This window comes from Mastomys coucha, unplaced genomic scaffold, assembly GCF_008632895.1.
Source record: "Mastomys coucha isolate ucsf_1 unplaced genomic scaffold, UCSF_Mcou_1 pScaffold3, whole genome shotgun sequence".
Lineage (NCBI taxonomy): Eukaryota > Metazoa > Chordata > Mammalia > Rodentia > Muridae > Mastomys > Mastomys coucha.
Genome location: NW_022196909.1, coordinates 1,847,479 through 1,862,139, shown reverse-complemented (window position 1 = coordinate 1,862,139; position 14,661 = coordinate 1,847,479). Strand labels below are relative to the sequence as shown.

At 34.3% G+C, this 14,661-nt stretch overlaps 1 protein-coding gene across 1 annotated transcript in view; it reads left to right on the top strand.

Annotated features, from left to right (window-relative positions):
* The first annotated feature begins 593 nt into the window (after window positions 1–593).
* The window catches only part of LOC116075393 (cyclin-L2-like), a 160,020-nt gene continuing 145,952 nt past the window's right edge, over window positions 594–14,661 (top strand). The window contains 2 exon segments of the mRNA XM_031348514.1: window positions 594–664; window positions 5,201–5,339. Of these exon segments, the coding sequence (XP_031204374.1) occupies window positions 594–664; window positions 5,201–5,339 (210 nt within the window).

Here is a 14,661-nt window from a genome sequence, read left to right as displayed (position 1 = left end):
GCTCCAATTGTTTTATTCATTTCTTTCTCTGCTTGTTCTTGCTTTTACAGATTTCTTTAAGGTATTTGTTTATTTCATAATTAAGAAATTTCATCATATTCATAATAGGTACTCTAGGTTCCTTGTCTTGTGCTTCAGCTATGTTGCAGTTCTCAGAATCTATAATAACATGATTTCTGGGATCTAATTGAGAAATACTGTCACAGCCCAAGTCTAGGCTTTGCATTTGAAATTCTAGGTGTTGTTACTTATTCTTGTTTTCATTTAGTGTGTTGGGTATGATACTGAACTTATCTGTTGCCTTCTTTGCTTCTTTCAAGGCTATGGAGGCTGTATGTTGCCTGGTAGGGAATTTTATGATTCTGCCACATATAGCCACTTTTTAGATGAGGTGAAAGAAGCACCCTGGCATTCCAGTGTGGCCTTTTCAGACAAAGCAGATAGCTCTAGGGTGACATCCAGTAGAGGGGGAGAGACAAATGGTTAGAGCAGGTAGAGGAGAGAACAGCTAAAGGTGGACTGGTAGAGGCTTCTGGGAAAAGGGAGAGTTCCAGTAGAGGCAGGCTTAAGTGTCTTAGTAGGGAGTAGTAAGCATGCAGGAGGGTGTAGTTGGTCCAGGATCTAAAGCGACTGAGAGGACACTTTCTGAGTACATGTGGAAAAAGTAAGTAGAGGGAGACAAGGAGCTGGTCCATGTGGCAGGTGCCCAGGATGACATAGCAGGCACCAGGAGCCAGAGAGACAAAGAGATGCCATGAAATCTCAGTGGAGAAATATACCAGGTGGAGAGAAGGGGTTGAAGCCGTTTAATCGAGAATTAGGAGTCAAGTATGGTGAGTGCCAGAAGCCAGCAGAAGGAAATGATCTTAAAAGAATCAAATTAGCAGCTTGGTTTGGAAAAGAGAGACTGAGCCCTTACAAGGGGCTTCATATATGCCCCTCCTAGTTTACAAGCACTAGGTGAATGAAGTGAAGGTAAGCCTTTTCCAATATATGACAGAGGACAAGGTTTTTATTGATATGAAGGAGAGAACAGCTACAGGAATCTAGGATAGAGCTGAAAGAAAAAATAGTAGACTAAACATGGCCAACAGCATGGAACCTGCCATAATGGTGAAGAGCAAAAAAGAAAGACCAAAGGACAGGGTCTAGAGAAGGAAGGTCAAGCTGACCAAGCGAGTGTATGGCTGAAATGGCACAATTATATAGACATTAAAAGCTTGAGAAGGGAAGCTCATGAGTTGGAGAAGTTTAGGGTAGAGGTAGAATACCATATGAATGAATTGTAGATAAGACTTCTCCAATTATTTTGAAAAGTAGAATCAGCTCCAAATGCTGGGTGTGCTATATTAATCAGTTGAATTTAGTTCTTGTTACTGATTTAAGTATGAACCATAGGAAATTCTCAAAAAATACTGATTTACTTGGTCAGTCACACTTTTAGCTAATTTGTTGTTATTATTATTATTATTCTTTTTTGTGTTACTCACTACATAGTAACTGGAAAGGGCTCTACAAACTGATCACATCTTCTCTACTCATTGTTTCTTTGATGATATACAGTACTTTGAAATAGAGAAGAAAAATTTTATCACTATTTTTGGTTTGTAGAAAAATTCCATAATATTAAAAAGTATAATATTGTTAATGTTATAGCCAAGAAAACTTTTTCAGTAAACTTGAATTTCTTAAAAACAAATATAAACTCACTCTCCTTATTTGCTACAGTGAACATTCGTTGCCAACTGCTATCAAATTAAATTAGGAAAAAAATTTAAGTCACCCAATTTTATGTAGTTTGTAAATTAACCAATTAGATTTTTAAACCCAGCCCAAATCGTCCCAAAAGCTATGACACTTGGAGAGGAGCCAGATGGCCCATTAGAGAACAATCTAACCCACACTAACATTAATGTGGAATTGTAGCAGATGATCCACACTGTGGTTAATGAGGTCACATAGCATTTTCAACAGTGAACATTAAGTTACAATTTCATATATTTTAATACTTTTTAATGTTTCTTAACCTCTAAACATGCTCCATGTATTATTTCAGAGCATTTAACATATGCCAAAATTCCTTGCCTATGATCATAAGTCTATGAGGAATTAGTATGCTAAATGTCTGCATTTCTAAGATATTTTCTTTAATTTCAGGTGTTATTGCAAACATAGGAAGGTTGGCTACTAGGTTTTTTGAACTACCAGATGTGTGTGAGCAGACATGCTGCAGTGATATGCACATTCTTCCAATTTTCCTGTTTACTGACACATGAAGCGTGAAGAAGGCATTGTTTTTATGCAAATATAAATAGTACTTTGTTCTTTGGAAATTATATCAAGAAAACAATAAACTTTTAGGCTATTGCCTGAACTTGCTGTATTAACCAAAAATACTTTGAACATGAGTGATTAACTGGATTTAGTTTCTAAACTTATATTTGCTTATTCCATAATAATTATTTGATAATTATCCTGAATTGTCAATCATAATCTATCACATCTAAGTTATTTTCTTAATGCATCAACATAAATATATTTAATTATTGAGGGATTCAATATTGTATTCCCAACTTTGATACTGCACTCATCAAAATATTAAAAGTTGGAATTTTTGAAGGAGAGAAGGAGTCATGTTTTTGATAGTTAATAGTTGTAAGTATTTAATTAAAATGGTGTGTGTGTGAGAGAGAGTGTGTGTGTGAGAGATATGGCTGTTTGCACAGTATTTATGTTCAGATTATAATTTAAAGTATTTTATAATGATAATTAAGCTCTTAAAGATATTATAGAATTAAGTATATTTTTAATGTATTTTAAAAAAGGTTTCTTTGAATTACATGCATCTCTCTTTCTCTCTTGCTCTCTCACTCTCTCTCTCAGTGTGTGTGTGTGTGTGTGTGTGTGTGTGTGTGTGTGTGAGAGAGCATATGCACTTGAATACAGTTTTCTGCAGTGGCTAGAAGTTACTGGATCCCCTGGAGCTGAAGTTATGGTCAGCTATGAGCCTGCAGACATGGATACTTAAAACAAACTTAGGTCCTCTGCAAGAGCAATCTGCCTTCTTAACTGCTGAGCCCTCCTTCCAGCCCCTACATTTTGATATATATTTTCTTTTTCTGTAAAAGAGAAAACAAAAGCATGTGGATTTAATATTTGTAATTGTATTAAATGATAGTAGAGGTAAATTGTCCTTGTCCCAAAGGTAATACTTAAACTTCTTTAGCAACATTGCTGCAAGGAAGCCCATCAAACACCTTCTACACAAAGTCACCTGAGGAAGGGAACTTTGAACTTTTGATTTTTTTACTTACTGCTGTTAATATAAACTGTATATATAGCACAGGCTCCTACAGAAGGCTTTTTAACTGATTATTACTAAAGGCAGGAAGAAATGGTTTATACTGCCACAACATTATCAAATGATATTCAGCATAAACAGCAGCCAACCGACAGTAGATGAATATAAAAAAATAATTATTATTAGATATATATCTATTCCTCCTTTTTATGAGTTATCATTCAGTAATGTGTTATTCTTTGAAATTTAAAGGCCCAAATCTCCAACTAGCAATTTTGGGTGGCATCAGTACCCTAAAGATCTCTGCTCACTTCTGAAATGAAGCAGAAATTAATTCCTTGTCTATTTGTGCTTTTTGTAGCTATGATCACATGATTCCAACCTCTTCCTGATGCTCACCTCACTCTTAGCTCTTCTCTTTCAAGGCTTCCTTTGTTCTCCTCATTAGTAAACAACAACAACAACAACAACAAAACCATTACATTTATTATACTTCAAATTAAGCAGAATTTTCTACCTGCCTCACTTTTTCATCTACTAAGACTTTTTCATTTTGGAAAGAACCTTCACTAGATTCAGATATTAGGATATCAATGTCCTTGCTATTACTTATCCTACATGTTAGTATGACTTTCATATCATTTTTAGTTCTCTGAGGCCATTTGAATCTGGCCATTAGTTTTAAGCCATATTAAATTAAATGTAGTAATATATCTCGTTATTTCCTAAAGAATTCTATCTCCTATGTGGAGAAGAATTGTCCCCAATTAATTTAAATATTAATACAACAAGAAGCCTGTGATTGGACAGTGAAAAAGAAAGGGCAGAAATTTTTTGGACAGGGACAGCAAGAAGACAAGATGTAGTTACTAGTTTAGATGGGTAATCCTGGCGGATTTAGATTTAATATGGCTTACAGAATTGGATTCGTTGTGGCCAGCGATTGAGTTACCATTGATTCCAAACTAAGTTTGTGTGGTGTTTTCCTTCATGCCGCAGCTCAACTGGGTTCCAGGGAGAAAGGTATGGCGGCAAAGCATGGGTTTGCCAAAAGTACACCCCAAAATGCCGAGGAAATGTCGAAGCATGGGGTTGGCATGGTAGTGACCTACTAGTGGGAACTTCGTGAGCTAGGTGGACATATTCTGGAGCTCTGAGCCAGAGAGTCTTTACAAGATGAGAACAGGCTGGCCATGCCTGCCAATGCCTGGCCAGCCAACCCACCAGGACAGGCTGGGTTAATGTGCGTTATATTTTAATGTTTCCCTTACACCTATGGATATACAAATATGTGAACTTAAATGAATGAATCTTTTTATTTTTTCATTTTGGTATAACCAGAATATGTTTGAGTACAGTCAGTTCGTTTGTTTTTAATAGTTGATACAAGATTCGAATAATATGTGGTATGTTGCCTTCTATCATAATCTGTGCAATGTACAGTTAATGCAAAGGATTTGAAAATTCAGAATAACAAGAAAAATGGAAAAGCATTAATCACCCAAAATTCTATTCTTAAAACCCAAACTTTACTTGGAGATAGCTTAATATATTTAAGTTGGTGAGCAAGCACATGCTATTCTTTACTCCCATTTCTGAACAAAGTTCATAACTTGAACTTGGGTTAAGAGTAAAAGGACAACTGTAATACACTCTAACAACAGTAGACAAAACCTGGTGTTTAAAAAGTCACACAAAGTACATTTCCAAAAGTGACTTTTGGTATCTGCAAATTAATACTGAAACAGAAAAACATGCTTGCTCCTCCCCAAGACTGTATTCGTGCTCTGTACAGATTACTAGTCTGAAACAGTTTAAGACTGTTGGCACCAAAAGGCCCCTACATTTTATGTTGAATTTTGTGCATTTTATCTTTTTTTAATATTTTTGTCTTTTAAGTGTAACTTGTTCTCTTCCCCAATGTGAAAGAAGCGATACCTTTATCACGTGTTTCTCCATTCAGAGTGAAATTTCTTGGCAGGGACATGATTGGCGCACATGGAGTGAGGTAATGAAGTACGATGACAATAGGCTGGAGGTAATTGTGGCTATTCCTTTTCTGGTTGCTGTAGAGAAAAAACAAAAAACAAAACAAAACAAAACAACAACAACAACAAAACAGATTGAACTAGTAAGACCTCCTAACCAATGACCCCTTAGATTTCAATGGATTCTTCTAAATCAATTACCTAAACACAGACACCTATAAATCCTAGCATGTTAAGATTTGACCTCTATTTTTTTTTTTTTTGAGACAGGGTTTCTCTGTGTAGTCCTGGCTGTCCTGGAACTCACTCTGTAGACCAGGCTGGCCTCTAACTCAGAAATCTGCCTGCCTCTGCCTCCCAGGCGATGGTGGCACACACCTTTAATCCCAGCACTTGGGAGGCAGAGGCAGGCAGATTTCTGGGTTCGAGGCCAGCCTGGTCTACAGAGTGAGCTCCAGGACAGCCAAGACTACACAGAGAAACCCTGTCTCAAAAAACAAACAAACAAACAAACAAACAAAAAATTTGACCTCTATAATCTTTCAATGATGAATGTTTAGTAATACAATGCAAAGAGGCTTATTTGATTAGTTTGTCTTTTCCTGGGTAGAACAAACAAAGGGAATTGATATACCTCACTACTCTCTTTCTGATTTCAATCTAATATACATTTCGGTGAAATATAATTTTTCTGTTTTGAATAATGTGTAACATTCCTCAAATACAAGTATAAAATTAGTATTTCACTCTATAGGAATATCCCCAAGCTTCTGATCCTCCATATCATCTTTGGAATTACCGAGATCCATAGTAACTGTAAACTTTGCCAACTTTACCCAGATTTAAAAAATTGTGTCATATGTAATTATAAATGATATTTTCTCAGCATATTCAAAATATTCTACTTTAACATTTGTTCTGTGATACTAAAGAAGTGAATAATTATGTCACTGTGTTGAGACTGATGAAAATGAGAAACATCAACTAAAGTGGATGAGAAAACGTTGAAGTCCCCACTTTGGCCTACCAAGTGTCCTAGTCTGGTCTTCTCTGATTACCAAAAGTGAGAATGGAAAACACTGGACAAAGCTACATTAAAGGACATCATTTCTAGATTTACTCCTGCATCTTAAAGTCTTCATTATACTAAAAGTAGAATCCAGATAAATGATCAAAAAGGACCATGCTCTGTTTTAGGAGTGTTAAGGGAAAAGAAGGGGGTTGTGCAATAAAAGACTTTGAATTTTCAGATACATATAACACACCAAACAAAAGTCAATTAAACTAATAGAAAAATTAACATAAAATTACATTAAAGTTTTGTTATTATTTCTATCTTATTTATTAAAATAACTTTTTAAAAAGCTTATTTCATACTAATAGACAAGGGGAAACACATAAGAGTCAAAACCAGTTTCAAATATAACACAAAATATAAGATTTTGATACAGAATTTAAAGAAGCACAATTTGTATTTAAAAGTATCTAATTTAGTAATATGCAGACATAGATAACCATATGAGTGGATGAAAGAAAACTATATATTCAAAAGAAAATATCTCTAAAGAGTCAACTTTAAGAAAAACTAAAACGATCTCTGATGAAAGCTGAAAATACCAAGTAAGAAATTATTGAATATGATGACACAATAATGGAAACTTTATAAGGGAAACTATACAAAAAAGTAGAACATAACAACTTAAACCATGGAAAACTTTCAAAATAGAAAAAAAAAATGCTTGTAATTCCAGCAAGCATGGTTATTTCCCATAACAAAGGGAGGAAACAAAATCAAATATTTAATGAAATAATAGCTGATATCTTTCCAAAAGTAATAGCAAAGATCACATCTCCAGCAATTTTGAAAAAGAACAACCAGGAAAAACAAGAAAAAGGTTCATGCAAATGCATAAAATATGGAAATCTACAATGAGAAAACCTAGAACATTCATAGTTAGTCTAGCATGACCAGGGTTATATGGAAAATGAGGAACCTCATGTTAGTGAAAATTTTGCTCCTCCTTGTGCTCTTAAAATGCTATGTAGTTAATGTACATATTTTCAAAAGATATAGAGCTCTATAATACAAAAAAAATACATCAAATCTATATAAATTTAAGCTTAGTGAGTTTTCTAGATGGTATAAAGAAGTATTTTGTGGCAAAGCACACCAACAAAAAACTGAAATAAATACTTCTCAGGATGGAAGAAAGATTTAAAATCTCATATATTATAAGAAACATTTGCTTAGAACTATGGAATGCTTACAAGTCAACAATAATGAGATACTCTAATAAATCAAAATGAATAGATATTTTTCAGATAAAATATATGTAAGATGATCTGTTACCACCTGAATAATGCCAAAGACATCAGGAAAATAAAAATAAACACCTCAGGGAAGTATTTTACAATCATGGTAGAAAAAAAGTCAAATAACAACGAAGATATAATGAAATTGTTGCCCTCAAGTAGTGAATAGCCACTTTGGAAATTATTTCAGCTACTTCTGAAATGCTGTAAGACACGAACGTTTCACTCCAAAAGATATAATAATAAATTCACATAAAAACTGATATACTAACATCTATATGAGAACTCTTAATATTAAAAAAGAAAACATGATTTAAATATCTTTCATTGTATAAATATATAAGCAAAGTAAGAGGTTCAGTTATGGGTGGAAGAAACCAATTTCACTTCATATATAGATGAATAATAATTTTGTATTAGAAATCTCTAAATGTTTTATTAAATGTCACTTTGTAGAACTTCTAAACATAGAAATAACAAAAGCTCCAAGATAGAAATCAGTAAAACAGTTCTTTTGAATAGATTTAGAAATAATATGGTTATGAGAGATAATTAAGAAGTTAAGAACACTTAGTCCTCCCTCCGAGGACTGTAGCTTGATTCCCAGCATCCCAGTGGTGGCTCACAATATCTGTGTTTCCAGCTCCAATGAATCTAGTGTCCTATTTAGGACTGATATAACACACACACACACACACACACACACACACAGAGAGAGAGAGAGAGAGAGAGAGAGAGAGAGAGAGAGAGAGAGAGAGAGCGCAGGATCATTCACATTCACAAATGAGCAGAATTAACTGTCTATAAAACCAAAAAATTCAAGAAATGTACAAAGTCCTTAGAGATCAGGGAAATGCAAATCAAAATGACTCTGAGATTTCACATTACTACAATCAGAATGGCTAAGATCAAAACCTCAGGTGGCAGCACATGTTGACAAGGATGTGGAGAAAGAGAAACACTCTCCCATTGCTGGTGGGATTGCAAACAGGTACAACCACTCTGGAAATCAATCTGAAGATTCCTCAGAAAATTGGAAATAGATGAAGATTCAGTTATATTCCACTCTTGGGCAGTATGCTCTACCATGCCACAGGGGCACATGTTCTACTATCTTCACAGCTGCCTTATTTGTGGTAGCTAGAAGCTGGAAACAACCCAGATGTCCCACAACAGAAGAATGGGTACAGAAAATTTGGTTCGTTTTCTCAGTGGAATACTATTCAGCTATTAAGAACAAGGACATCATGAGTTTTGCAGGCAAATGGATACAACTAGAAATATCATTCTGTGTGCGGTAAATCAGACCCAAATGGGCATGCATAGTATGTACTCTCTAATAAGTTGATATTAGTCAAAAAAGTACAGAATACCCACAATACAGTCCACAGAACTCAAGGTTAACAAACAGAAGGGCCTAAGTGAGGACACCTCAATCCCACAGGAGGGGAGAGGGAGGGACTTGGGTGAGAAATGGCACAGGGAGGGGAAGAGGGGAACATAATCAGTTATTTCAGGTAGGGGACAGGACTGAATTTCTGAGGGCCAGCAGAAAGAATGGAAACAGGCAACCTAGGGAGGTAGGAGGTGGTGGAACCATCTAGAATATACAAGAGACCTGGTAGGTGAGAGACTCTCAGGACTCAAAGGGAAGGACCTTAGATGAAATGTCCTACAGTGGGGAGAGGGAACTTGTGGATCCCACCTCCAATAGAAGGACAAGGCATCAAGTGGACGAATGGGATTGCCATCCCACAGTCAAAAACTCTGACCCAGAGTATTTCTTGTCTAAAAGAACTGCAGGGACAAAAATGGAGAAGAGACAGAGATGAATGTATTTTTCTGTCTATTTGTCTTTGCTTACTTATTTTATTATCTCTAATAATTCAAGTTCATCAAGTTAGTTTTTTGAGTACAGATGCACATAGCACATCTCTCTTTATCTGCTCTGAGTCTAATACCTAGCGACCATTGAGGAAGGAGAAAGGCCACTCCCAAGATTGTGTTCTGACTTACACATGTGTGCCATGGCACATGTATGCTATGCCCACCATCCACATACGCAATAGTGATGATGGTAATAATAATGACGATGATGATGATAATAATGATACAAACATAAATGAAAAGTGTTTCAATTTTAAAATATTGTTTGTTGTGGAATGTAGACTCATTATATGCTTTGTGTAATTCCCATATGTTTAATTACTTATGGCTGCTGAATTGCATCTGATTTTTCTAAATCATTTACTGACTTAGATAAAATTGCTCAACTAATATATATTCATGGAACTCCTATAGGTTCATGCACACTGTAGCTATAGAGGGAAGTTAATCCAGCCATGTACATCATCAAGTACCTAGAGGTTATAGGTATGTTCACATTTTCCTGGTCTATAAAAGGACATATGAATCTCATGATAGTTTAGGAAGACAAAGTTGCTAGTGTAGTGACTCAAACATAGAACTGCATGTATGTATACATACATACACACTGTATATATATACATATGCATATATATGCACATACACATATACACACATATATACACACATATATATATACATATATATTGCATATATGCAATACATACACACACATACATATGTATATAAAGGAAAAGCTCTGTGGATGAATAGAGTGGATAGTATAGATCTGTTCAGAGGTGATGTATGGAATCAGAGAGGGCCCAAGTCATACGCTTCTTTGTAAGTTATTTGTGACAATATGCTGACAAATACTAAGAAATTCTTATATTGCTTTAGTAAACTTTTACATTCAGGAAATAATACAGATCATTTTATTATTTATTTATATACTTTGATATATAGCAATACTCAATACTTACTCGAATAGGACTCCTAAATTTTGATTTTTACTCTAATTAGTTGGTAAAATTAAAAGATTCCTGTTTTTTTTAATGAACTTCTGTAAGCATATACCTTTTTGAGAACTGGATATATAAAATATACAACTGCAAGACACGTGTAATGAAAGCCTGCATGGACTTATCAAATCTCAGTAACATTTTTACACAGTCAATAATTCTTATTTTTATACGGTATTTACTCTTCATTTGTGTGATTAATTAGTTTACATTCTCCTAGAGTTTTAAATGTGTTACCAAGTAATTGCAAGTAGGTACAGGTCTTACATTATTGGATGATAGAGTAAGCTAAAGTGAACTTTAGCCACGATACAGTAAGTTACATCAGAAGCTAAGGCCAGCTCCAATCTCCATGATAACTGTATGTACTTTTCAGTGTAAGTGGGGTACTTGCTCTTTTCTTGTAAGTCTAATTCTTGTAAAGTGTTTCACTATTTTATTTTCACTATATTTTTCAGTTCATAGTTCTAGGGAACTTGGTAAAGGCGAGTCCTCAGCTTCCCCTAAACTAATCTTAGGAACATGCAGGCTTCCTGCTTTAAAAAGCCTTCTGCTTTGGTCTTAATTGTCTGCTTAACTAAGTTTGAATTTCCTAATGATTTTATTCTAAATTATTTTTCAATTTAGGGATATATTTATATTACACACACATACATACATACATACATACACACACATAAGCACGCGCGTGCATACACACACACACACACACACACACACACACACACACACAAATACCCTGTGACTTTTATCTCCTTAACTTTTAATGGCTCAATTATGGATGATATTTTTTATATTATTAACTCCTGATATTATAGAAATTTTGTTTATTATAATTGTGTGTTCATAAGTAATACTTTAAACTGAAAATATCTCCTTTTGGTCATTATAGAAATGTTCTTGGGTATACTAATATATGCATGGTTGTTTAAGAGATTCCATTAAAATGAGTCTCCTGGAGTTATTTTACATTTTGTAAAATGCTCTCTGAATCATTTTATAAATAAATAAATGATTAAATTACAGTTTAATATATGTTAACTCATGAGAAAACTTAAAGAACATTGTATTATCCTCAATAAAACTCTTCATGCTCACATATTAAATGAGTGTAGAAAGTGCAGAGAGGAATCTGGCACATAGAGATTAAATGGAAACTACTTTAGTATCTCTTTCATTGTCATAATATCTTAATTCTTTTCTATAATTTTGAAACATGAAGAATAATTGGTAGCCTCTCCCATATATTGAAGTAAAGATGTATTCAGGGTGGAAACTGGAAAGGAATGATTAAATAGTTATCAATATTAAATCCTACTTTAACTGTCATTCTTGGAAAAATTAGGAAAAATAGACATTCAAAGCCCCCATCAAGAAAATTACTTAATTTTTTATTGTAATACTTACTTTTAAGACCTAAAATTATGAGCTAAAGAGCTCCAAATACAAAACCATGCTTCAATCTGAAATAACTAAAAATACAGGCAACAATAAAATGAATTAACTAGCTAACAATGAATGCAGAGATGAGAATAAAATTACTGGGATAACAAATGCAGTGTAATTGCAAGCAATAGATGCATGCTTATAATATACCAGATTGTAATATGTGATTTAAAGATAATATAATCTTATATAATAGTGAATCCCAGAATGTAACAAAGCAAAATGTAAAGCAGACAAGTGCTTTTCTGAGGGTCTTGTTTCTCTCCAAATCCAGGCTGTCTCTTATTATACTGGGAATAGAATAAGGAAGTCTATTCATGCATTTGATTATCTTTTCTGCAGCAATACTGGAAGGAAAACCCAGGCTTTCTCATGTGTTTGGTGTTTGTTCTGCTGTACCAGGTTCCCAGCCCTGAACTAGTTCATTTTAATTATTGAAATTTATTTCTTAAATCCAGTAGCACATCAAATAATAGAAATACATTCTGTCATAGCCTTATCATATGACAGAATCTTCTGTCAACACATATTGGTTCTTTTGGTAATTTTATACAAGGATAAAATGGCACTTAGGGTTATATATTGTGTTGGAATTACACAAGTTAAATTCCTTCTGCATTGTCATCAATTAGGTTGAAAGATCTGCATGGTGGCAGCTACTATCATTTGAAGAGTAGAACAATTACATCAGAATTCTCTTTGCAATCTCTTCTTTTAATATGAATTACTATGTTTTAGGAGTCTATAATATTGGCCTGTCTGAATAAGAGTGTCAAAGTTATTCCAAAGTTTTCCCATTCTAATGGTCAAAAAAAGACAATTCATTGGAGTCAGGTGTCCAATGTCAGGGCAATGAATTGTGGACATATGAGACCTTGAGTTAAAAAGTACATTTCTGTAAACCACCCAGTATGGACAGGAGTAAAGAAAAAGTTTCTCCCAAACAGAATCAAAAGTAACAAAAGCTGAACTACTGTAGAAGAAAAGTAAAAATCAGGACAAATAAAGACTATGTCCTTAGTAGGATGCCCTGTGCTTGCATTTGAATCCATCCCTGTTTCTCTATAGATAATCTGTTCTTTCAGATCACACACTGTTGAAATTTGTCTATCTACATTGCAGTTGAAGTATGATACAAAAATATGTCCCTAAGTGTTTTGAAAGCAAACTTAATGAAAGGCTAATCATTATTTTTACCATATTATACATACAATTTCCCAAATATCCTTCCCCTAAATATTTTACTCTAGAGAAATGAGTAAGACTTCTAAAGGTTTTTAATCCATTCATTTTTATTTTATGTATTGATGTGAGAGCACACATGTATATTTGTGCTTCATGAGAGTGTCTGGTATCCACTAAGGCGAAGAAAAGGTGTCAGATTCCTTGGAACTGGAGTTATAGACAGTGGTAAGCCACCGAGTGGGTGCTAGGAAACAAGTCACAAGACCAAGCAAATGCCTTTAGCCAGTGATAGATCCCTTCAGATCTAGCTGGCTGGTTGGTTGTTTTTTTTTTTTTTCCCACACTAATTGAAAAGGAGGAAAAAATAGAACTAATAGGTTTTTTTTTTTTTTTTTTTTAAGTAACCATTAATGAAACTAGAAACTTGGAATTGATGTGCAGCACTGTCACATACGTCCAGGAATGCAGGGGCATGATTAGGAGGTCCAGAAGCTCTCACATGTCAGCGGAGTGCCAGGACCACTGGAAAGGACCAAGAGTGGACCATTATTTAAAAGGATACATAAGGAAACAGAGATTGCATGGCTTAATTTAGACAAATAACAGAGCTTCACCCAGGAACTTCTAAGTGCTAATTAAAGCATTCATTATGTTAAAGGAAACAGAGACTTTATGGACTAGAAAGCAAAATATTTAATTCTTAGATAAATACAGACCACCCTTCAGGAAACTGGGTCATCTGAGGTCACTGTCCCTCAATTTTAATATCTATAAATTTTAACTCATTTTAGTCAAACAGAGTCTTCGTTATTTGAATGAGAAAATTTTCCATATTATTTTTTAGAAATAAGAAAGATTCTTTCTTCTTTTTTTAATATTTATTTATTTCCTTTATGTATGTGAGTACATTGTCACTCTCTCCAGACACACCAGAAGAGCACATCGGATCCCATTACAGACAGTTGGGAGCCACCATGTGGTTGTTGGGAGTTGAACTCAGGACTTCAGGAAGAACATTCAGTGCTCTTACTCACTGGGCCAACTCTGCAGCCCCAAGGAAGATTATTCTTAAAACATTAATTTATACAAAAAGCAATTACTTCATATGATTCACGGAGAACCACGCCAAGCTTTGTCTTCTTAGATATCTCACCATAAAGCATGGAAACTCTTTACATTAGAGATATTGAGAAAATACTTTGAGAAGTCATGCACCCTGCATTGCCAAAAATAAAAGGGAAATTTGCTCAGGGTGTTGTTGGAAATCCTTATTCTGCTGCAATTTTCCAGAGTCTATGGGAAATTTTAATTCATGTACATATTTCCAAAATAGTTTTCTGACGTTTAAAAATAAACCCGAATAAAAATAATTTGAGGGAATTTAAACATATATTTGAAAATAAATTTGATGCAATTAGACAACTTATATCAATTTCCTTTATAAGTCTGAGAACAAAATTATATATTTTATGATACTCATATATTTAAATGGATTTATAATTATATTAACATTAAGGATATGTTCCTATAAAGTAAAGAA